General features: G+C 35.4%; 4 protein-coding genes across 4 annotated transcripts in view; all 4 read left to right on the top strand.

The window, feature by feature from the left end:
- The window catches only part of LOC140750885 (cuticle protein 19-like), a 49,914-nt gene extending 25,153 nt beyond the window's left edge, over nucleotides 1-24,761 (top strand). Inside the window, exon 4 of the mRNA XM_073084611.1 lies at nucleotides 24,677-24,761. Coding sequence (XP_072940712.1) covers nucleotides 24,677-24,746 — 70 coding nt within the window. The 3' untranslated portion in view covers nucleotides 24,747-24,761. The remainder of the gene's footprint in view (nucleotides 1-24,676) is intronic.
- LOC140750892 (uncharacterized) lies at nucleotides 903-9,663 on the top strand. The gene is made up of 7 exons (XM_073084617.1): nucleotides 903-1,035; nucleotides 1,371-1,658; nucleotides 1,876-2,042; nucleotides 2,498-2,548; nucleotides 7,431-7,650; nucleotides 8,881-9,047; nucleotides 9,532-9,663. Exons 1-7 carry the CDS (start codon nucleotides 1,024-1,026, stop codon nucleotides 9,596-9,598), a joined length of 972 nt encoding a protein of 323 aa, XP_072940718.1. The 5' UTR covers nucleotides 903-1,023; the 3' UTR covers nucleotides 9,599-9,663.
- Nucleotides 13,096-15,048, top strand: LOC140750881 (uncharacterized). Its single transcript, XM_073084606.1, has 4 exons — nucleotides 13,096-13,131; nucleotides 13,512-13,769; nucleotides 14,076-14,242; nucleotides 14,916-15,048. Exons 1-4 carry the CDS (start codon nucleotides 13,120-13,122, stop codon nucleotides 14,974-14,976), a joined length of 498 nt encoding a protein of 165 aa, XP_072940707.1. The 5' UTR covers nucleotides 13,096-13,119; the 3' UTR covers nucleotides 14,977-15,048.
- On the top strand, nucleotides 21,384-24,056 carry LOC140750795 (uncharacterized). The gene is made up of 4 exons (XM_073084516.1): nucleotides 21,384-21,395; nucleotides 21,509-22,009; nucleotides 23,122-23,288; nucleotides 23,900-24,056. Exons 1-4 carry the CDS (start codon nucleotides 21,384-21,386, stop codon nucleotides 24,054-24,056), a joined length of 837 nt encoding a protein of 278 aa, XP_072940617.1.
- Nucleotides 24,762-24,993: the final 232 nt, after the last annotated feature.

The following is a 24,993-nucleotide window of genomic DNA, read 5'->3' as shown; positions in this document are numbered from 1 at the left end:
TTTAAATTTTAGATATTTTGTACATCTATACTTACCTAATTATTGTCTCACTGCTGGGTATGGGTCAGGTTATGGTTTCTTTAGAGTCAGAGACATTTAGGCCATAGGTACTCCACCGCGCTGGCCAGATGCGTATTGGTAGTTTTCACACGCTTTTGCTATCTTTTTTTTTAACTTCTAGGTATGAAGATTTTGTCATCACGTTTTCTTTCACTGTCACTATTAATGTATTTCTAATATTCAAATAACTTTGGAAAATCAGAATTTGATTTGATTTGATTAACAATTAATTTTCATCCTCGAATAATTATAATAATCCCTTATTGAATGATTCGTTTCATGTATGTCGCAAATAAACATTATGCTCATCTGATGACATAAAATCATCGCTACCAACAATGGTTGCAACAGTATTGCAGATATAATAATGAATAAATTCATTGTTTTGAAGTAAACACTTTTTAATCATTATTGCCAGTAAAATCTTTAGAAACTTAATAATAAAAATACAATCGAATAGATTTATCTAGTAACTATCCAATCATAGGTAAAAATAAATGATATTTAATCCTATTAACTGATTGCAACACGCATTAGTAAAAGCAATGTTAGTAATTTATTGCTTCTTTTATCTTTTCATATTTTCAATTCTTAAATTAAATTTATAATAACATTAATATCGGTAAAATAACAAAGCAGTATGTAACCTTGAAATACTATCACTTGTATTTCCGTTTATTTTACGGCAAATTTAAAAGTAGGAAATATACCTACCTATTATATAAAATAGCTTAACAGCCATATAAGGTATCAAGAGCGCCATAAAATAAATACCATGACTATTTACATTTTATTGAGGTAGGCACGAACAAAAAATATTTCCAATTCTCTAGAATTTCAAAGTCAAGGTCTACGTTTCTCTGCCCCACCGCGCTTTTCTGTTAGACAAAGTGTTGTATAAAAGCATACGCAGCAAGAACATTGACATGAATCAACTCTACGTTGTTTAACAATACACACAAAATGTTCAGCAAAGTAAGTTATTGCTACATTTTGTATAGATTTGTACCGATTGTACAAGTAACTTACCATGGAATAATCCAGTATTAAAAATCTGTGTCAAAAAGCAAAGTTTTTTATCATTGTAGCTAATTTGCAATTACGTATCATATATAAATATATCTTTGTCATCATAAACAAGAATTGGAGTCCTGCCAGCAATCTGTGAAAAAAAAATACGCTAAAATTATGTAGTTGTAGAGATCTACATAAATATGTAGATCACCAACTAAATAACAACAGAAAATATTTTTTACACCAAACAATTAATGAGAATTTATTTTAAAAACACTAATCAACTTTGTTTTCAGATCGTAATCCTCGGCGCTCTCCTGGCGGCCGCCAACGCTGGTCTCCTCGGCCACGGCCACGCCGTCTCCTCCCAGAGCATCGTCCGCCACGACGAAGCGCACACCCCAGTGCACTACGCCGTACCCTTCCAGCACGGCGCCCCTGTGGTTCACGCTGCCCCCGTCACCCACTACGCCGCTCACTACGCCGCCCCCGCTGCCCACTACGCCGCTCCCGTCGCCCACTACGCCGCCCCCGTCGCTCACTACGCTGCTCCCGCCGCACACTACGACGGTCATGACACTTACGTAAGTAAACTTCTTCAGTATAAATACGTGATAATGTACACAACAAAAAAACAGCCCTCAATTATAATGACAGAACAAAACTTTAAATGGCAGGAATTACAAATTCTTCCGCCTTTCTCAACATATTTAAATAATATTTTACATGCTATAAATATCCCGTTATAAAATTCAAACCATTTATAACTAATTGATCTAAAAATAACATCTCTGATAACAGGCTCACCCCAAATACGACTTCGCGTACTCCGTGGCGGACCCCCACACCGGCGACCACAAGTCCCAGCACGAGAGCCGCGACGGCGACGCCGTGCACGGCTCCTACTCCCTGGTGCAGCCCGATGGCTCCGTGCGCAAGGTCGACTACAGCGCTGACGCCCACAATGGGTAAATATAAATTATTTACATAGATCATAACATATACAAAACCCAAAAACATCGTAAATCCATATGATCTATAGATCTATGATATTAGCATAAATATTATGAGATATTTACTAAACCATCTACATTTATCAAACAGATATAAAGCATTTATATTTGTACAGCATATTATAAGCGCCTTGAATAAATTAAAATATCCAAGGTGTACCTTTATTTATCTGGAGGCACGGCAGTGCCTCCGCCAAGTCGAGCCACGCGGCACGGCCGTACCATACTTTTCCCGAAGCAATTCGGCCCATTTTTGACCCTTTCCATTTAATTCAGACATAGTCCATATTTTGTTAGTATTTACATTGTACTTAAAAACCTATGTTAGTAAAATTTATTATAATTAAAAGCCTTTAAAGCCGTCATAAAACGTAAAAGATCCTTACTAATGATACTTTTTTATTTTCCAGTTTCAACGCAGTAGTCCACAACTCCGGTCCATCAGTCCACCCTCACGGCCATGGCTACCATTACTAAATTATATTCAACAAAAATGTGATAAATTGTAACTATGTAAATATTTATATGAATGTTGCGAATAAATAATGATAAAATAAATTTTCTGTTTTTAACTCAACGCCTTTGTAACACATCATTTATTTATAAATGCATTTAAAATGTTTGTGTACATACTTTATATGTTTATTACATTTTTATGTATACATTAGCAATAATGTGTCTTATATATGAATTGTAAATTTCTTCGCTTATAAGTTCTGAAACATACCTCGTGTCTACTTCTATCTTTATTCATAATAATATGAGTCTTTATGACCTATTAAGATACATAAGGCGTTTCAAGTTAATTTGGCACTATAATTCTAGTTATGACTGCCTTTATTTAGAGATTGCAGTGACTAATGTACATCAAGTAAATACGTTACTATATCTATGTAACTCCCACAACTTCGACGAATCCAACGACACCTCATAAATAAAAATTCATCAAAGTGTTTGGAGTCATACATACCCTCGAAAACATTAGGTACTCTCTGTAGCCAAGTAAAAAGGGAGCACTTTCATATACGCTCATTAAAGTGATTTGTTTGACATAAGAAAAAAATTATATATCATTAATGATTTTAAAACATGTAATTATTGTTATTTACTAAATTATTTTCATTCTATTGATTCCGGGTGACATTGTCCGTGCATGTAATAATTTAATCTCCTCTCTTTCCTATATAATAGATGATATCAATAAATAAAAAAAAATAACCTCAAACCGATAGTAGTATTTATCATTATATGCTAGGCTACAGCGGCTTCACAAAAAAGTGTACGTGATAATAGTCAAGTACGAACGAAATTACGCACTAAGACTTGCGGTTTGATCTATAAAATTAATTTACGGTTTCAATGGAACGATTGTTTTACGATAAAATACTACAGAGATAAATAAAACTATTATGTACTGATCAGTATTATGATTTTTTCCTATTTATTTGTAGACAATCGATCCGATAGAGGACGCACGAGGCGGTTTACATATAGATCTGGGTAAAAATATATAATGCTTATTTGAAGAAAATTCTATGTAGCATTGTAAACATGTAGCATTGTAAGTATTTCAATCCGCTACGAAAATTAATAGTTCGACCCCTCCTGCGCATAATATCGTAACCCACAAAAGTACCTTTTCGTTTTCATGTGTTTGTATGTGTAAAACTTGTAAAATATATATACCAAACTTCCTATAAAGATACCTGATAACTTCATATAAGATAACTTCATATAAGATACCTGAAGAAATGCAGATTTTATTCGCATTTTAGCATATTCGAAACTTTGAAACGTTTTCCTGTAAATATTTGTAATGTATTTTTGCAGTAACGATATATTATACGTAAGGAGGGGTCGATTTGTGGTTGGAGCTATTCTGTACCCTTACCAGGAGTTCTTACGTTTCGAAAAATATGACTGTTTTGGTATTTGTTTACGTATTGCCCATACAAATTCCAATCATCGCCCCTAGCGGATTGTGTCAGAACTAGGAAATCGTATGGGCCAACACGTAAACAAATACCAAAACAGTCATATTTGTCAAAACGTAAAAACTCATGGTAAGGGTACTGGATTCACAAGGGATTTTACTTCAGGACGCCCTACAACCCAAGTGGCTTAAAGGATGATAGTACCTATAGATGGATGATAGATGGTTGAATTCGCCTAAATTAACTACATTATAGACTATATTTTTAAGCAGTCGGGTTTTTGTTTTCATTATAATTGCTAGTTATTATTGATTTGTATTTATTCATTAACTTCATCGTAATATTTTAAGCGCTACATATTTTAAAGCTAAAGGCAGTCGCTGTAGTAACCTCGTTCTAAAAATTCATTGAGTAAACGATATAATGAGTTAATTGAAGTAACAGCTAATTTTCTAAGTCAAACTTTTGCAATATTAAAATTTGAGATTGACCTTTAATTAGCTACAAGTTGTTGATGGTTAACTGAGCGTATACACACTGAACTTGAAAGGATCAAATGCGCAATAAATGTGAAGTTTGAAATATGATTCTTTTAAAATTCCTTAAACATAAATATTGCTGTAAGTTGTTACATACTATTAATTTTATATGTAGAATAAATACATCATTGTATTTTATAGTCATTTTTACTCTACTTCGCAAGGTAATGTTTCTCTAATGTACGTTTATGGTTATGTATGTCTCATGCTTTAACATATGAGGTACCTTTTTTTACGAGGGGGAAACCTTCAAAAGGTACCCCATGCCATGGGAGCGACACGAGGTTATGTGGAATTCTTACCGCACTAAAACCCCCCCGATGGGTTCCTCGGCGCTGCGTAGAGGCCTCCGGGATCTCGAAAGGAACGCAACCGGAGTCCTCTTAGCGCGTTGTCCCGTCGGGCTCCGCCCAGGTGAGCTTGACGCTCGCCATACCGTCTGGTGTGTACGACGGTATGCGACCACACATACAGCCGTCCTTCCCGGGGTCGCTGACCGGGCGGTTCGAGCTCCCATTCGTGCCACCCGCAACCCCGGAAGCCCCCTTTTAGTCGCCTCTTACGACAGGCAGGAGATACCGTAGTCCTATTCTACTCCCGGAACTACAGGGACAAGCATATGAGCGACCTATCGTTGGACTCGTCGAACCTGTCGGGTTTTTTTTAATAATTATGTTTATTGATCCAGTATCCGAAATCTTGAATCGAAAGAGAGTAGGCGACGCAACTTACCAGCATAAGTATTATTATTTTTCTTTCAATTTTCAGAAAGTATAAAAAATTCTCATGTAGACTCTTCAATACATTAATTTAATTGGTGTGATAAACTAAGACATGTGTTTAAAAATAAAAAAGAGTACGCAGTCTATCAGATCGCAATTGACTGTATTTCATGCCATCAATGGCATCAATGGCATCTGTGATCGTCCATTGATGGATAACTAAGCCTGGGTTTCGAGTACCTTATGTACTCTTTCCTTATTATATCTTTCCAACCACACCATAAAAGATCCTCACACTGCTGTTATAAGGAAAAAATACCAAAATTTTGTAACTGTATGAAATTGAGGAACTGTTACTAATGTTACTTAGAACGATTTTGTAATATAAAACAATTTTATAGTCTTACATTCGCTCATTAACAAAGTAAACTTGTAAAGCATTTACATTATATGGACATAAATTACATTTCATACTCCTGTACGTATATAGAGACTAATTAAACATTATTTCGTTTATGTCTTAAAAATACTTTTGAAATACGAATGGGTTATCAAGAAAAATATTACAGTTTGACAAACGCATGAGTGATAATATATGCATTAATAAGCAATATGCGGCTCTCTCTGTCTCTTTCTTTCTTAAATATGTACCTATATTCAACGTACGGATCAAATATATCGTATAATTGAAGCCTAAAATTTGGCGCGTAAAAACATCTACAATCGATAAAAAGACATCATCAAATACTAAATGTCTATTCGTATAATATACGAAATGTCAGCAAGCTATAGGTTAGAAGTGTACTGAAGCTTGCTTGAAGTGTCTTGAAGTTGCGTTGTTTTTAATACAAAAATGTTTGCGAGAAATCTATCGCAAATACTTTTTGTACTGACACCGCGCAGGAGAGGCTGGCTGATTAATCTTTCATGTACGAAGTCATGCGGTTTCGCTTGTAGCTGCGTTATAGTTGTGATGGTCAGTATCATCCACATCGTTAATTTTGCCAACAAAATGTGGTTCAAGTGAATAAAACTATGTGTAATCATAAGAATTTGATCATACAGTTGCATTGGTATATTATAGTGCTTACGTGTCAATAGACACTAAAATCCAACTGCATCATTTCCGAAGGTCCAAATCATTTTGACCTAAGTCATGCACTCGTATGATACACAAAGCATATCGACGCCGTGACATATATATCGATTCTACAATGGTGTTTTTACCGACCTTCAGCTACCGGCGCGCGACGAAGACCGTAGGTCGACAGCCCCACTTGCTCTTATTCTGTTAAGTGATATAAAAACCCACGGTCAGCCGCTATTGATATCAATCTGTGACCAGCTTCCATCAAAAATGTTCAGCAAAGTGAGTGTCTTAAATATTTAATTTATATATAATCTTAAATATTTCTTTTTTTTTTCAGAAGTTACTTTAAGGGCGAAAGAGGAAGAAATCATGACTTTTTTCATTATACTCAAATAATCATAAACTCGTCGTATAATCTTGTATACAAAAATAATAATTCGTGTTGTATACTCTACAAATTTGGTGACATTGCCTAATGAAAAGTGATAGATGACTAAACAAATTGTGACCTACACAAGAGTATAATGCGGTGCCCAAACTGTTATGTCAATCAAATTAGGTACAATATTATCGGAACAGATCATAACAGAGAAATCGAGCGTGAACGCTTCTAATAAATGTTATACATCGTGATTAAACGTTTTCACGTGATTGAATCGCTAGGGAATATATATGTTACTTAAACAATAAAGTTTTATCTTAATTTAGTATTACCAGACAGAGGAAACAGGAAAATTTTCTCTTTTTTCGTCTATATGTGAAGTCTATATGTGATTAATACGGTGTATATTGGCACAATTAGGTGTCATGTAACGTGCTATATGTATATATAAAGACATTATTAAAGAATGTGTTTATGTTGTAAAAATCCTATTATCAATCTAAATATACTAGTGTAATATAAGATACTCTCCCCGTGCACCCCAATACTCTCCCTTATAGTTTTACTTGTAAATGTCTGAACTTCGATAAATATTTAATCAATTTTAAAGTATACAACTGACGCTTAAACTTTATTTCAATTTAAAGATGAAATACGAACTTTACTTTCAGATCATTACCTTCGCTTCGCTTTTGGTAGCGGCCAACGCCGGTCTGTACGGTCTCGGTCATGGCCACGCGGTGTCTTCCCAGAGCATCGTCCGCGACGGATATGCGCCTTTGGGCCACTTTGTTGCGCCAGCGCACTACGCCGTGCCGCTAGTTCACGCCTCGCCCTTAGCGCATTATGTTGCCCCGGCGCCCTATGCTGCGCACTATGATGGTCATGAGGAATACGTAAGTTTTTTTTTTATAAGAGTATATATAAGAGTAGCAGACGAGCATGCAGTCCACCTGATGGTAAGTGGCTACTGCCACCCATGGACATCTGTAATCAACCCCAGATAGGATTAGATATTCCTACCTGACGTCGGCCACAGATGCGCCGCTACCTCTGAGAACTAAGCTGGAACGCCTCGGAAAAGTCTGTCTCCCTTACCACACCCTTCAAACGGGAACACAGCAGCGCCTAACACTGCTGTTATTAGGCAGAAACAGGTGTGGCGGTGGTGCCGCCGGAGTCGAATCACAAAAGGTTCTACCACCTTCAAAGTAATGAAATATATCCGTGTAAATTGTTAATTGGGTTCTAGGATTCAAATCCCCGGCAAAAATCTCTGGATTTTCAAAGTTGAAAAGGGTACACCCGTAAATTATTAATTAATAATTTGTTATTACAAATTAAATATGCCTTGAAATTTCGAAAATAACCTTTTATAAATGAAAATTCACGATAAATAGAGTTCTCAAATATATTGGATGTCTATCAACCGCCCTTAGCTATATAGTAAATTCTTCTTATTCTGGTTGTTATGACTAGGTACATAATTTTAAATCGACTGCATAATTTTTATCATTTGCAGTTCCTGTATTGATTCATTGATTGTTATTGTATTGTAATATTGTTTACATCTAAAAACGAATGAACGGTTACTGCATTCCAATTTTAATAAACAACAAAAACTTTTTGACCTTCCCTTGTTAACTAAATCTGACCGTGCGACCTAACCGCATGATTGCGCAAATCTAGATACTGAAGTTGACTATAATTTGAACATTGTTTATTGGCTATTACACACGCGAACATAATGATGTATTACATTCTGTTATAGAACTTATAAACCTGAAAATCTTTAAGAACTACAAAAAACAGTTTAAAGAGAAAACTTTTAGCTTCCTCGTATACAAATCGTAAAGGCATATGATCGAAAGCCGACATATAGAATACTTACACGATTATATCTATATATAAACAAGAATACATCATTTTTATAAGAATAATAATAGAAGAACCCATTTACTTTTGAAACAAAATGCATTTCCTCACATAAATACAGAAATATGCACCCAATTACTTATCTTCTAATTAGCACTAGAGTCCTAGAGTGTTTAGATATTTAGAAATATTTAAGACATTTTTTAATCCAGTCTAACATATTCTTATTCTATTCATATTCTATTCTCCAGGCACACCCCAAATACGACTTCGCGTACTCCGTGGCTGACCCTCACACCGGCGACCACAAGTCCCAGCACGAGAGCCGCGACGGCGACGCCGTGCACGGCTCCTACTCCCTGGTGCAGCCCGATGGCTCCGTGCGCAAGGTCGACTACACCGCTGATGACCATCATGGGTAAAATATTATAATTACTTTAAATTAAATATTGTAAAATTGCATTGATGTGGATAAAACGTCACTTAGTCTTAAGTTAACATCCACAAAAATAAGAAGTTCTATAAACTGTGACGTAGAAAATATACGGACTTATCTGGACTGTAAATATCTTTACGTCAAAATAATTATAGTTTAAAAACAAAAAACACGCTAAAATTGCACAAGGAAAATTGTTAATCCTTCCTGACGATCCTGATGAGGAGAATGGGATAAAATTATTAAAATCGTGTACTGTCATGGGTTCTTGATAATTGTTCAAAATTTTAAATAAAGGCGCTAATAAAAGCACTGCTGTTGTTCAAAATTTTTAATTTAAATTAAATTCGTAGACATAACGTGGGATTCTAAAATATATCTTGCCTTTTTTCGTTTCCCCTATTTCCTGGTGTTAATTTATTCTAACTTTGTATGTGTTATTTATTGCATATATCTTTTGTTTCAGATTCAACGCTGTAGTTCACAATTCCGGCCCTTCTGTTCACCCCCAGCCCGCTTACCACCACTACTGAATGATATCAATGAAACTATTTAATTCTTGTAAATAATTTATTATTAAAAAATGTGCTCCAACCAACATGTTACTTTTATTTAAAGTTGAGTATTCCCATTACTATTATACTATTACATTAGAGTATTAACATAATATACATATAGTAACATAATGTACATGTATTTTCGTAAAATGATAAGCACTAGACTTTTATTAAAAGCAATGACCTAATTAAACAAAAATTTTAATTATGGTACATATTTATATGTAGGTTATTACCTAAGTAACTTATTTTTACCTAGGTATTACAAGTAAAATAATAAAATTGTCGCAAGGAATATTGGTTAAGCAGCCGTAATAAATGTTGCTATCAAAATATATAAGGGCTATAAGTAAATTAATAAATAACTAGCTAATTGACTAACTGAGCTCGTAGTTGTACAATTATAGTGATTAGTTTTTGCCTAATAAAATTCGAGCATAATAATTACAGATACTTTAAGGAATGTTTACAATAAAACTAGCCTTTCAGAAAACATTAGGAATGTTTAACAACCTAGAGAACGAGAGCGCCGTATCGTTATAATGTGTTTGTGGTTACGTGTGAATAGACGCTAAAAATCTTGGATTACCTAAAGGCTTCCTAAACCGACTCTCACATATTTCTACCAAAGTATTAACATCAATTTGTATAATAATACTTAATGACCGGAGTAGAGTATCTTCACAATAAAAAGAAAATTGCCAGTATGACTTTGACACAAAAACCGACGTCACCGAAGTTTTTAAATAGGAAAAAGGCATGCAGTTTTTTCTGTGAAATATAAAACCTCTGAATAAAAACGACACCTGAAAAAATCGCATTCCTGGTATTATAAGTATATATCCTAATTTATGCATCGTCACCAAACCAAACAAATTCATAACCCAAATGAATGACAATGTTATGGGTGTTGTGGACCCATACAAAGACAATTATACAAAGACCCAAACAGGAATACACTCTTATCTTTTATAAATTTACTTGATAATATAAAAGTAGCAGACGAGCCCATGGACTTCTGTAATCAACCCTAGATACCCTAGATTTAATTAAAAAAGATGTGTGTTATGGAGTTTTTTTCGCCGCTTCTTCTCCATAACGAAACACCTTGTGAAGTGGTTATAGTTGTATTGACATTCAAAAAGTGCTTTGTAAAGAACCTATATTGAATAAAAATGTTTGATTTCATAAGATTATATTCATGCCTGACGTCGACCAGCAACGCGCCGCTACCCCAAAACGAGCTGGTATACCTCGGAAAAGTATCTCTCCCTTATCAAACCCTTCAAACTAGAACACAGCAGCGTTTAACACTGCTGTTATAAAGCAGAAATAGGTGTGGCGGTGGTGCAGCCGGAGTCGAACCACAAATACTTCTACACCTTTAAATTAATTCTGTATAATAATTATAATAATTTAAATCTATATTAAATTATTATTAGTACCACCACACAGGTACGAGGAATTCGAATGCGTACTATTTTTATGGAATGGTTATAAATACGTATCATGCTCGCTCGTTATTACTTCATTTCCACAAAGATGTGTAAAACAAATATTGGAATATTGGAAATTTTAGCACTTCTTTAATAACCATGAGGTATTTTGGTGATTACGTGAAAATATCACGGAAATAGAGGCCATAGCAAGCCGGTTACTTCATACATACGTAATTAAATCACACATTTTTTTAAAGTAGAGCAGTACTTCTCGTACTTCATAAATTCCAAATTAAAAACTATTTTAATTACTCTATATTGCCTTATTTATTTATATGATTCACTCATGAACTTCATCTGTGAAATACAGGTATTTTAAGTCATCTTGAAGTTATTCTAACGTTATAGTAGAGGATCCCAATATAGGACAGGTCAGTCAGTCAGTCGATTGGTATGTAATTTGTCCATAAACCAGACCAGTGAAATGTTTAAGATTTTTTTTAATTGTAAAAAAATCATATTCTGGACTAAAAGTTTTTAGACAATCCATTTGCAATATAATTATCGACATATTAATTCGACTTAAAATTTTCATCCATTAACCAGCTCGGTGAAAGTCGTCTTATATCGGGATCTTAGACCATTAGTATTTCATATGCTTTCTATCTAGTACCTAGATTTTGATTACTTCTTTTACAAGACTGATCATTGCCGCTCATAGATATTTGTAACCAACTCTACAGAGAACAAGTATTTATACCAAAAGACAATACAGACACGGTGTTACTCTTGAGGAATAAGATGATTACCCCATAACAATTAATGCTTTAACGCTTAATAATGCTTTCTACACTCACAGCCCCACACTAGGATTCCCAGTATCGTGGGTGCCATGTACACACACAAAGACAAATACACAAACACCCAGACCCAGAAACAGAAACTTAAATTCATCATTTAGATTTCTGTCTAGCCGGGGATCGAACCCGGGACCCTCTGCGCGTCAGACCGGTATGGTGACCACTCCGCCACGCGGATCACCAAAATTAATTATAAAACACTAATACAAGACATTTCAACTTACTTTTGAAAACTAGTAACGCATCGCCAACCTCTGGTAGAACCCCAACCCTATCTAGGATTGATTATAGACATCCTCGGGCGGTATTACAGTTGCTTACCATAACGAACACTCCATACTCGTTTGCTAGTTCTATTTGCTCGGGTCGCCAAAATTAATTATAAAACACTAATACAAGACATTTCAACTTACTTTTGAAAACTAGTAACGCATCGCGCACCTCTGGTAGAACCCCAACCCTATCTAGGATTGATTATAGACATCCTCGGGCGGTATTACAGTTGCTTACCATAACGAACACTCCATACTCGTTTGCTAGTTCTATTTGCTCGGGTCGCCAAAATTAATTATAAAACACTAATACAAGACATTTCAACTTACTTTTGAAAACTAGTAATGCATCGCCAACCTCTGGTAGAACCCCAACCCTATCTAGGATTGATTATAGACATCCTCGCGGTATTATAGTTACTTACCATAACGAACACTCCATACTCGTTTGCTACTTCTATTTCATAAAAAATAATCGTAATCTAATCTATTGTATGTCAAAATTATTTTAACAAGATTACAAATAATCCGCAATAGAAAATAAACGTCGGTTAACCACAAATTAGACAATACTCGATTAAGCCCCTTTTCTCATTAGGCGATAAATGGGTAAGATATGGCTTAATTAATAGCCCTGGTTTTAAAGTGCTCAACACCTATCTGCAATCGACACGCCTCCGAATAGATTATAAGAAATAACCAATCAATTAAGCAACAATTGTGATACCAACCCGTAAAATAGTTATTGGGCTATTACGCATTTATATAATTGTAAATTGTAACGTGCTATATTATGATATGACCTTTATTTTATTGTCTTTGTCGAGGTCCATGCAAGCCCCACTGGTTGGTAGATGGTATAAAAACCCACGGTCAGTGCCTATTGATATTAATCACAGAGCAGCAATAAGCCAAGAAAGAACAAAATGTTCAGCAAAGTGAGTGCATGTAGGAAGCATACAACTTAAGGATAGTTATGCCAAAATTTTAATAGTAAATATCGTTTTGTAGACAAATAAAAATGTTAATTTTTAACATTACTAAATACATATTTTTTATTATTAACTGAAAAAATGCTTAATCGGTTTTTAATGATAACAACAAAGACGACGAGCAATAATATTTTCTTTCAAATTCATTTAAGGCGAATTTTCATTTTCGTATTTTTTTTAGTTCGTAAAAGATACAAACATTACATTAGAATAACTAAGTGTCATTGACTTATCTACTTTCGTACCAAAATAAATACGATTTCTAATCAAAGCAATATGTAAAAAAAAATGCTTCATATTACATTTTTTGCTTTAATTTATTCCAGATCGTAGCTTTCGGAGGCCTCCTGGCAGCGGCCAACGCTGGTCTTTACGGCGCCGCGGTCTCTTCCCAAAGCATCATCCGCCACGACGAGGCCCACAGCCCCGTCCACTACGCCGTGCCTTTCGAACATGGCGTTCCCTTAGTTCACGCTGCGCCCGCGCACTATGCTGCTCCCATTGCTGCCTATGCTGCTCCGATCTCGCCCTACGCTGCCCCCATCGCCTCATATGGTGGCCATTACGATGGTCACGACCAATACGTAAGTATGCCATAACTTAGGCCTAATAAATAATAACAAGTATCACGAGGGTAATGAGTGCTAACCTTTGTATAGCAAATAATCCTAATATCTTCATCAATTTGCATTGAAACCATATCAGAGTGCGTCAGGCCTAACGTTATGGGGAGAAACCAATACCCAGCAGAACGACTTAAACAAAATGCAATCATTATTAATAGTTTGGTTGAATTTATTCAAGCGTAGTAAACAATACTTCCCCTTCGCTACAAGTAGAGTATATTTGAGAAACACACTAGATTCACCCAATATTGAATAAAATTCCAGGCTCACCCCAAATACGACTTCGCGTACTCCGTGGCGGACCCCCACACCGGCGACCACAAGTCCCAGCACGAGAGCCGCGACGGCGACGCCGTGCACGGCTCCTACTCCCTGGTGCAGCCCGACGGCTCCGTGCGCAAGGTCGACTACAGCGCTGACGCTCACAACGGGTAAGGCATTTTTTATTTTCTTGTATTGTAATATACATTAAATAAACAAATAGTTCATTTTTTTTATATATAATATAGGAGTAACAGACGAGCATGCAGTGCACTTGATGGTAAGTGGCTACTGCCCATGGACATCTGTGATCAACCCCAGATATGGTTAGATATTTCTACCTGAGGTCGGCCACAGATGCGCCGCTACCCCTGAGGACTAAGCTGGAACGCCTCTCAAAAGTATGTCTCCCTTACCACACCCTTCAAAACGGAACACTGCAGCGCTTAACACTGCTGTTATTAGGCAGAAATAGGTGTGGCGGTGGTTCCGCCGGAGTCGAACCACAAAGGGTTCTACCACCTTCTACCTTAAAAAAAAATGTTCACATACATAATACATTATGTACCAGCATAAGTATTCCAAGATTCTGATAGGATAAGATTTGAAGGTGTAGCGGTTATCTACATTCATAATTTACTCCAGAAATGATGCTCACTGGTAACTCACTACAGCCAAAATATTTATCAGAACTGGAAGCAAAAGAAAATGTTAAAGTTTGTATTTCGTTACATCGCAATCGAACCCCCTTTATACGTGTACCTGAATATATTATAATTAGAATTCTAAATTGATTGCTTGTATTTTTGGCTTAATTATAACGATACAATCGTTTCGTTTCAGATTTAACGCAGTAGTGCACAACTCTGCACCCTCCATCCACCCCTACGGACCTCATTATTAAGCGAGAACCAAATATTACAATGTCACAAATCTACAAATGTAAATAATTTATTCAAATATATATTTAAATGCATAGAGACTTTTTTTACGCCAACAATGTTAATTTGTTCACGTAAATAAACGCTTTCTAAACGCTTTCTACACTCACAGCCCCACACTAGGATTCCCTGTATCGTGGGTGCTATGGACACACACAGAGACAAATACACAAACACCCAGACCCAGAAACAGAAATCTAAATTCATCATTTAGAAATCTGTCTTGGCCGGGGATCGAACCCGGGACCCTCTGCGCGTCAGACCGGCATGGTGACCGCTCCGCCACGCGGGTCGTCAAACAACATTTAGTTATTAAGTTAAGACTAAAACTACTTCGCAACAATCCGCTACAAATATGTATGATAGTATATATTTTAAACCATGCAGTATGTACCACCCTCATTCTAATAACATTTAGTTATTACAAAGAAACGCTGAATTAAATACTTTGACATGGCAGTGGTAGGTACAACATTCAGCGTGTCTAGTTGGGAGTCCGGGATTCAATCCCAGGCTTGCCTCTTTTCTGTTATTTGCTAAAAAGACATACTAATAAACCTTCTTACCTGTATTCTAATGTAAATTATCTCAAATGTGTGTGGAGCGTACCAATCTGCACTTGACCACACTCGTAGACAAGGGCCTAAACTCTTTCACTATGAAAGGAGACCGTGTCCATCAATGGGTCAATATTGAGCTAAAAATGATTTAATAAATAGCTTAAGTAACAGTATCATAAACTATTAGTTGAGAATTTTGATACCCTTCAAAATATATTCTAGTACTAGCTCTATAACGTATTATACACAAAATATTGTGCCAAATTACTCGATAATTTTCAAAATTATATCCAATTTGTAACGGACTTTGCATACATTCATTCATTACGAGCTTATGCGCCGCGCTAAATCCACACAGCAATTTCCACTAACACGTAAATGCTAACACATTATGGTGCTAATGTTGTTATTGTTAGCACTAACCCGTTCCTACCGTTTTAGAACTAAAATATTATACATATACTTAAATACACATTTCATAATTGTGCTTCAAAATATTTATATTTAGATTATAATTTAAAAAATTAAATTTGACCTATTATTAATCAAAAAACCACGTAATTGAGTAGTAATTCGTTTCTTCAGTTTATGTGGAAAGAATATCATGTATACCTATTTATACATAATATATGGATAAATCATTTTTCAAAAATAAAGTTAAGTAAAGTGAGAATGTTGAGTCATTGGAATACGTATTCTATTATAGGTAAATATTCTTCAAAAATTGATAAAGCTTTAAAAAGTTACTTTATTAGGAAATCATTTCATCTTTAATAGTTATTGTCTAATACTTATAATCTAAGATCAGATTGCGAAATACCTACAGACGTTCACTTAATTTTTAATTAAAATATTGTTTTCAGGATGACATATAGAATATTTATTTTTTTTACAATTATGATTTTTACAGATATGACTGTATTTTTTATCAAGTGCAAAATGCCTGATTCACCTAAATGTATAGGTCACTCACCAAATGAACAGTTCTATGCATCAGGGTAGTAGCTAAGGTAATGTGAGCCGCTGGCAAAATTTGAGGTTTTTGCCCATTGAGACATTTTCTAGAAAGCAAAATTATCATTTTATTTGTCAAAATACTAATTACATAAACTTCTATGAAACATCAAATTAAACACTGATTAAAATAAAATTAATTATAAATAAATGAATAATAAAAATATTATTTAATAAATTAATTATCTTAATCAATCAAGTTTTGATAATCTTAACTTGTATGAATTGTCGGTACATATAAATTATGGTCATTGGAGGTCAAACTTGGAACGCTGCTTGGAACATATTTATTACTGTTTATTATAAATGTACACCAAAAATAACACAAAAGAATACGCCTGCCGAAAATAGTACAACTGAATAAATGCCGAAATATTTATACTCGGTCATAAATAGGGTGGCCAGGATGAATATAAAATCCAATCTAGAGATTTTTTTATAAAACTTATATGAGGAATATACATAGCCCGCAATGCAACTTAAATTAAGTTATGTGTAAATACAAACGTGGAACAATTATTCAGAGTCTGCAAATAATGGCAGTCCAAATCTAGTAAGTGTTCTGATTTTATTCAAAAGATATGCCGAGGTGTTCTAACTTATATTTTGTGGCAGTAACGCAATAATGAACCTCACTTAGGTTGCCTGACCTTTTATTGATGTGTTACAAAGTTACGAAAGGTCACGTATAGCAGTAGCCATTTAACATTGGTTGTGTGTTCGGTTATTACTTTAAAAAAGTCAATATACAGTTTTAAATATTTTATTTGTAACATACATACACATTTTGGTTGTTTTAATTTAAATGTATTAATCATGTGGTTTTAACAGTTAGCGTATTATCTACTTACTATTATAATACAACAAAAATAATAAACAATCAAATCGTTAAATTGACATAAATATAAACATAAAGACAAAACTCCTTTCGACTTGTCCCATTTTTAACCGACTTCATTATCAAACTCTTGGCTACCCTACTCGAGCATACTACCACAAAATTGAACGTGCGAACTCTTACGAGTCACGATTATATCGTTCTCTTTGTTGATCGCAGTTGCACTGGTTTCTGACATACTCGTAACAATAGAGTTTTTAACGCGTTGAATGCATTGAATTTGTACTGATAACACTAAACAGTGGATGTTTTTATTAAAATGTGGTAAAAAAATAAATTTGGTAAATTGTGGACTATGAACCCTTCTGATTCTACGTTTCTGTCTGTATTCTAGTAACCAAGGGTCTTACCCTTAGTTACTAGACAGCAGTAATTTATTCGCAATCTACGTAAACCGTAAACTACACAAGCATTAAAATGTAAAACAGACTGACAGATCTGCCATGCACAACTCAAATTCGTTTTTGAGAGATTTTATACAGTTCAATTCATTATCTGAGTAAATGTTAAGTTTCAATATTAACCCACACTTATGTGTGTGCACAGCAATGATATACTAGGTTAAGGTTAGGATTACTGGTTAAGGAAATTGGGGAGTACGGGATTCGAACCGCAGGCACCTCTGATTTTCAAAAATCTAAAAACAATATTTTCATATGCAGTCAATTCCACACATAAACCTGCTGCTGCTGAAAATCCAAAATAACATTATCCTTCAAAACGTAAATCACTCCAATCAAGTCAGTCAAATCAAGTCAATCCTGAAGGTAACAACTAGTTTAAAGATAACTAAATTAAACTTAATTAATCAAAAAACGTAAAAAAATATAGTCTACGATATTATAAGTATATTTACATGTAAACTATTACCCACAGTGACCTTGACCAGATACTTAATAAAGATAATAGCGCACTAGATACCAATCCAAAGATTTATGTTCCGTGACGAACAGAAAATAGTACATTTGGTTCTGTACACCGTGCATAATATAAGCGTATCATTATAGGATTTCACAGTAATTACATTTAACCTTTTTTCTATTTACATTTTTATAATATTGATATAGCAAATGAGGTCACTGCTGTCCAAAACATCTGTAATCAATACGAAATAGGATTAAAGTCCCATACATATGCATTGCTACCTGTGAAGACTAAATAGGAAAACCTCGTAATGCTGTCTGTCCCTTACCAAACACTTCAAACTTGAAAACTTCAGCGCTTGACACTGTTGTGATACAGTAAAAATAGGAGTGGCAGAGGTGCTTCTGGATTCAAACCATTAAAACTTTTTAAGCCTTAAAAACCATAAAAAAGGCTACCACGTCCAAATAGCGATCAGGTTTTTGAAACTTACTGCTGGATGGACCTTTCCAATCCATTAATATCAAGTGATACTCTGTTTCTCTGAATCCAACTACATCCTGTTGTCTTCTTCAGGTCATCGTTCCAGGTAATCGGCAACCTTTTTACGTTTGATTAAATAACATATATATAAGGTACAAACTTGTATATGGGCGAACAATTGTAAACACCAATCTTATAAGGAACAATATTATGTAAGCTTTCAGTTACAAAATATAAACTTCGTATACATTGTAACATGGGTATAAGCCCATGTTTACAAGTTGCAGGAAAATGAGGAGAATAGAATGTGAACAAAAAAATACGTAAACAAAGTAATTCAAATTGGGTTTAATGTTACAATAGACAAATATGTATAATACGTTACCTTCTTTTAAAGTACATTTATGAGGTGACCGTCAGAATGGCCGGTCACTACCCATATTTTACATCGAAATAATTAGTAAGAGTTGCTACCTAGTTGCTACTAGTTGCTTTTAGTTGCTACTAATTGCTACCTTCGATTAAAAAAAGATAACCTACTTTTTAAGGTGACCGGCCATTCTGACATCAGGATGGCCGGTCACCTATCCAGTGAGAAGAAACTGCGCATATGAATAGAGTTTTTTTGTAATCAATAGATGCTACCAAATTGCTACCTTCATATGCATCGTATTGGACTTCATAGCTTTTAAGGATAAAAAAATATTACGGATTTATAAGAGGATATATAAGTGGACTAAACGCCTGTATAATGTATAAGCATAATATGTTTAATTTCGGGTTTTCTCTTTTAATTATACAGGCGTTTATACCTCTTATATTAAATCCGTAATATTTTTTTATCCTTAAAAGCTATAAAGTCCAATACGATGCATATGAAGGTAGCAATTTGGTAGCAACTATTGATTACAAAAAAAACTCTATTCATATGCGCAGTTTCTTCTCACTGGATAGGTGACCGGCCATCCTGATGTCAGAATGGCCGGTCACCTTAAAAAGTAGTTTATCTTTTTTTAATCGAAGGTAGCAATTAGTAGCAACTAATAGCAACTAGTAGCAACTAGGTAGCAACTCTTACTAATTATTTCGATGTAAAATATGGGTAGTGACCGGCCATTCTGACGGTCACTTTATGAGCGGATGAGCAAGAAACTTTACTGCATCTATTTCCGGAGCGTATAATTTCCTTTTAACATATTTTATCTTGCTATGATTATATCTAATCTGACCTTAATTATTTTATTTAGATATTCACTAAAACTTAGAATTAAGTTAGTTTTATCATAAATTAAAACAATACTGTGCACTTAATAAAATGCACAAGAATTTCAAATACCTGTACTTGTATATGGGGTATTTTTATTATCATGTAAGTAAACAATAAAACCGATATACTTCAGATAATTGAATAGAATTTCGTTCCTTATGGCCTATTTCCTCATTCAGGATAATGCACCTCAAAAGCTTTGCAAGAATATAGCAATTTTATTATTGCTTACACATTATGGACCATTATGATATAGAAAATATCAGATAAAGAAGTTTAAAATATTTTGATTAAATAATCTCTTTTATTTTGACAAATATGATGATTGAAAATATGATTATTTCAGATTTTTGCTGGTGACCTAAGTAGCCTCAATATTAATGAAACGTATTTCGCAACTTTTGAAATGCTTTTTAGAATATTGTAAAAATATTTATGACCAATGTAGAATAGCAGTGGACATGGGGAAGAAAAGTGGCATCTACAACTTATTACCCTTTGATAATACCAATTAAGACGAATCTTTATCTCGGCTCCTTGACGAATTGTCAAATTGTCAACGAGCCGAGATGAAGTCAAAGTAAAGCGGGATAAAAGTTATTAACCATATCCACTCTATATCCCTATATATAATCTCCTTGTGTATGAGATATCTCGATGGTTATGTAAATATCCATAAAGATTTAGTATCGTGGGTGCATTGACTAAGTGTAACGAGGCAGAGTATCTCAGTTCACAGCGTTTTATTGTTTAGTAACGATAATTTGGCTGATAGTGTGTAATGCGAGAATGTGAAGACAAAGCGCGGCGACCTTGTGCATTAGGAATCTAGGGTTGCCGCAAGCATCTCAATGTAGAATGAAAAATATGGTAAAATAATGATAATTCTGTTCTTAAAAGATATAATGGTAAAAGTATAATCTTTTTATTGTGTCCAAAAATATTATGACCATAAATCTAGAAATATCTTCTAATGTTGTGGGACAAATAAGAAACATTGTAGGTTTAAAAATAACAAAAACTTTGAAAAAAAAATTAAGAAATATTCGACTTCAAAATAAAATACATGTCTTATCCGTTTGCCAAGTGAAACATATTCTTATTACATTCGTCGTTTTTATTTTTATCGGTCGAACAACCCCGATAAAAAAAATAATTGGCAACCCTAGCAAGGAAGCGCAAGAAGCGCTCACGACGCCCCACCGGCCCACAGCTCAATTCTTATAAAACCCACGGATAGATATCATAGTTATGTCAGTCACGGATTACAATCCAAACAAAAAAATGTTTGCCAAAGTAAGTATCCAAACATCTTCATTAATACCTGTCAAAATTCACCAACTTGAAATGAATAAGAAGTGAAATAACTGTTTATAACTGTATTATAATTAGCGTGTTTATTGTTGCAGATCTTTGCCTTCGGTACTCTCCTTGCCGCCGTTCAGGCAGGCCTTTTAGGCCACGGGGCATCTCATGGTGCTCTAAACTATAACGCTGGATATGCTGGAGCACCCTTGTACGGAGCATCTTTAGGCCATGGCGCAACTTTGGCGCATTCTGCTCCTCTTGCCCATGCCGGAACTTACGCCCGCCCTGGAGCCTACGCGTATCCTGGATCTTACAACAACGCCGGACTATACGCCCATGGTGGAAACTTCGCTCATGGAGCTCATTACAATCAAGCCGCCCTCGGCCTTGCCGCTCCTTTGGCACACGCTGCTCCCTTAGCCCATGCTGGTTCGTTAGCCCATGCTGCTCCCTTAGCCCATGCTGGTTCGTTAGCCCATGCCGGTTCCTTAAGCCATGCAGCTCCCTTAGCCCACGCCACATCCCTGGCCAATGTAGCATCTCTCTCCCATGGCGCTGGAGCATACGCTGGTCACTACGGCGGTGGCTACAACGACTACTACGTAAGTTTCAAAGTTTTTACCATAATAATATGTTAGAAAATATCTCATCTTTGGTTTAATATTGCTTACTGGTATTTGTTTAGCAAACAAATCGCGGCACGCAGCGATTACCATATCTGACAAGCAAGGCATTCTCGATTACATCCCAGTGCAGACAGATAATATATCTTAATCAACGGCAAGTACCCAGATCCACAACAGAATTTCAACAGATTTCTGTTGTGGATCTGGGTACTTGCCGTTGAGTGAACTCAAACTCACGACATCGGGAATCTCAGGGAACGTAAAAAGCGTAGATTATTTATTTAGGATATTTGTTTGACTGCCGAAGACACATCATTTATTTCCTTAATTAACTCATTTCTAACCTAACCTATCAATCCATAATTTTCTTAGTTGCAGTGACCATTTCACATAATGTTTTCATACGCATTTTTATGCGTTTAAACCCCATAAATCCATCAAATAGTACGAAATGCATCAGATAACGAATGCACAGATTCTGATATGTCACCGCAGCACTCACTAGATTGCATAGGTCGTGATCACGATCTCATTTTATCTTAATGCAACACGACGAAACCCATTACTCTAGTGACCTGTAGCTTACATTCTACTAGTTCACAATATACCTATAAAAACATGTATTTAAATTGTCTCTTCATTTTAATATCTGTCCATTCATCGCTACGTAATGCAGTATGTATTTTTTTAAATAAACTTGTAGTGTAATTAAAAATGTGATATTCTTACGAGTATCGCACTTGTAAGAGTATCAAATCCCACTTAATTCTTTGAAATAGTAGCGCATTTGAAGCCGATCTGCGGTAGTAATCTCTAACTAGCAAATAAAATGCATATGCTTTTGCTACTTTTCAATTATAAAAACAACAACAATAAAATTATAAAGACTTATAAAACTTACATCCAGTTTGTCTGTTAAATCGCCGCTTACGTTACTAACTACATAAGCATGTGAACTACGCTAAAACGCACTATGGGAGGAATTCCACCTTACCACTCTTCAAAATAGAGCACTTCTGTCATAAGAAAAATGGGCGGCTCCTATGTAATTTAATTCATGGAAGTAATTTTTAAATATTTTTCCACAGTCTCACCCCAAGTACCAATACTCGTACTCCGTGGAGGACCCCCACACCGGTGACCACAAGGCCCAGCACGAGAGCCGCGATGGTGATGTCGTGAAGGGCGAATACTCCCTGCTCCAGCCCGATGGCTCTTACAGGAAGGTGTCTTACTCCGCTGACGACCACAATGGGTAAATATAATTTCTGGCATAATTTCAAAAGATAATTTTACATCCTTACCTGAGTTCAGCAACAACTTCGTTGCACTCCTCAGGACTAAGTTACACGCCTTAGATACTTATCTTAGATACTTAGCTGGTTGGAAGAATATACTTATATCTCTCTTCCAACCAGCTTCAAAGTGGAAGTCAACAGCATTTAACACTGCTGTTATGAGGCAAAAATAGGTATGGCGTATGAGTCGAACCACAAAGTGTTCTACAACTTCAAACTTTAATAATATGAAAAAGATTTGTATCATTAATGTATATAGTAAATCCGTTTATTGTATAGGTACTGGATAGTGGACAGTTATCTTCTTTCAGTATGAGAAGGATTAAAGCCTTACGCCATCACAGTTGATAAGTACGGCTGTTTGCGTATATTAAAATATTTTTATTAGTAAGCACATAGCAATTTCATTCTTTTCGCTAGGCGGCGTCAATCAAGAACAGAATTTCGGTTTAACAAAAACGTAAACAAATTGGAAACTTTGACACACACGTAACATGTAGACGATGTAAAGACGAGTCATGACGGTGCAACTTTCCCGAATTGCGCAAATGACTTCACGCTCGGTCAGGTCATGTTTGACATTGCTTTCTCAGGAAGCTTTAATGGAGCACGTGACGTCATGTTATCACATGGTGGTCAAACCGGTACAACGGGTGTTCCGCATTCGTATGAGTAATGACCTGAGCCGACCTCTGCGCTATCATACGAAACAGGTGTTGGAGTAAACTTGTTTTAGAACTGGTTCTCATTTAGAATTGTTTGTGAATTATGACGTTTGAATGCTTATAGTTTTGTTGTGGTAGTGTTTTAGAAAGCATTGGCAAGGGTAGGCAATTATTAGTTCGTTGTGACCGTTTTAGAAAATGTATTGGGAAGGTATATAAATAAACAATTATGGGTCAACCTATCGAACAAGATACATTAACATACACTCAGCCTGCTTACCAGCAGTCGCTGCCGCTTATGGACACCTTTCAATAGAACAAGAGTATTAGGATTGATACCTTGCTACCTAGCCTTGTGGTCGCTGTGTCTGTTGTTACCACTAAGAAGTAGTTCTAATAAAAAGACTGCCTTACCTCTCACCTCAAACAAGGACATAGCAGCGCAATCAATGATGCTGTTAAGCAGATAAAAGCAGGCCACTGCCACAATCCAATCAAATAATTTTTCCACCATCTCTTGGTACTAAACGAAACAAAGCTCCTTAACTTAAATTCCACTAAACCGACTAAGTTTGTTTGTTGTATGTTTGCCGCATACTAAGCTAAATAAAGCATGCGGTAAGCATAAAATCTTCGAAACCGGGTGTTACCAGCTAATAACTTTATATAATTTGTTGCAGTTTCAACGCGGTCGTCCACAACTCCGGCCCCAGCCATCACGTCTACTCCGCCCAGCGTCACCACTACTAAATCTTCACCTAGATCAAATTCTATACCAATCGATGTACCTCGTGAAATCATAACGTGATCTCACTTTTTATTTAAATGCAACAGTCAATAAAGTACTAACTTTAAAAGATGTGTCTGTTTTAAGAATTTTCCCTCCTAAAGCGATATCATATCATTTGCTTTTTTACTCGCCATATAAATTTTTATCAAGTGCTAAAACGTGTGACTTTTAATTAAAAACTCGAGATAAAAGTATCAAATCGCTGTT

This window comes from Epargyreus clarus, unplaced genomic scaffold, assembly GCF_041222505.1.
Source record: "Epargyreus clarus isolate Ecla_fem2 unplaced genomic scaffold, WU_Ecla_fem_2.2 ptg000021l, whole genome shotgun sequence".
Lineage (NCBI taxonomy): Eukaryota > Metazoa > Arthropoda > Insecta > Lepidoptera > Hesperiidae > Epargyreus > Epargyreus clarus.
This window is presented reverse-complemented; position numbering and strand designations above follow the sequence as displayed.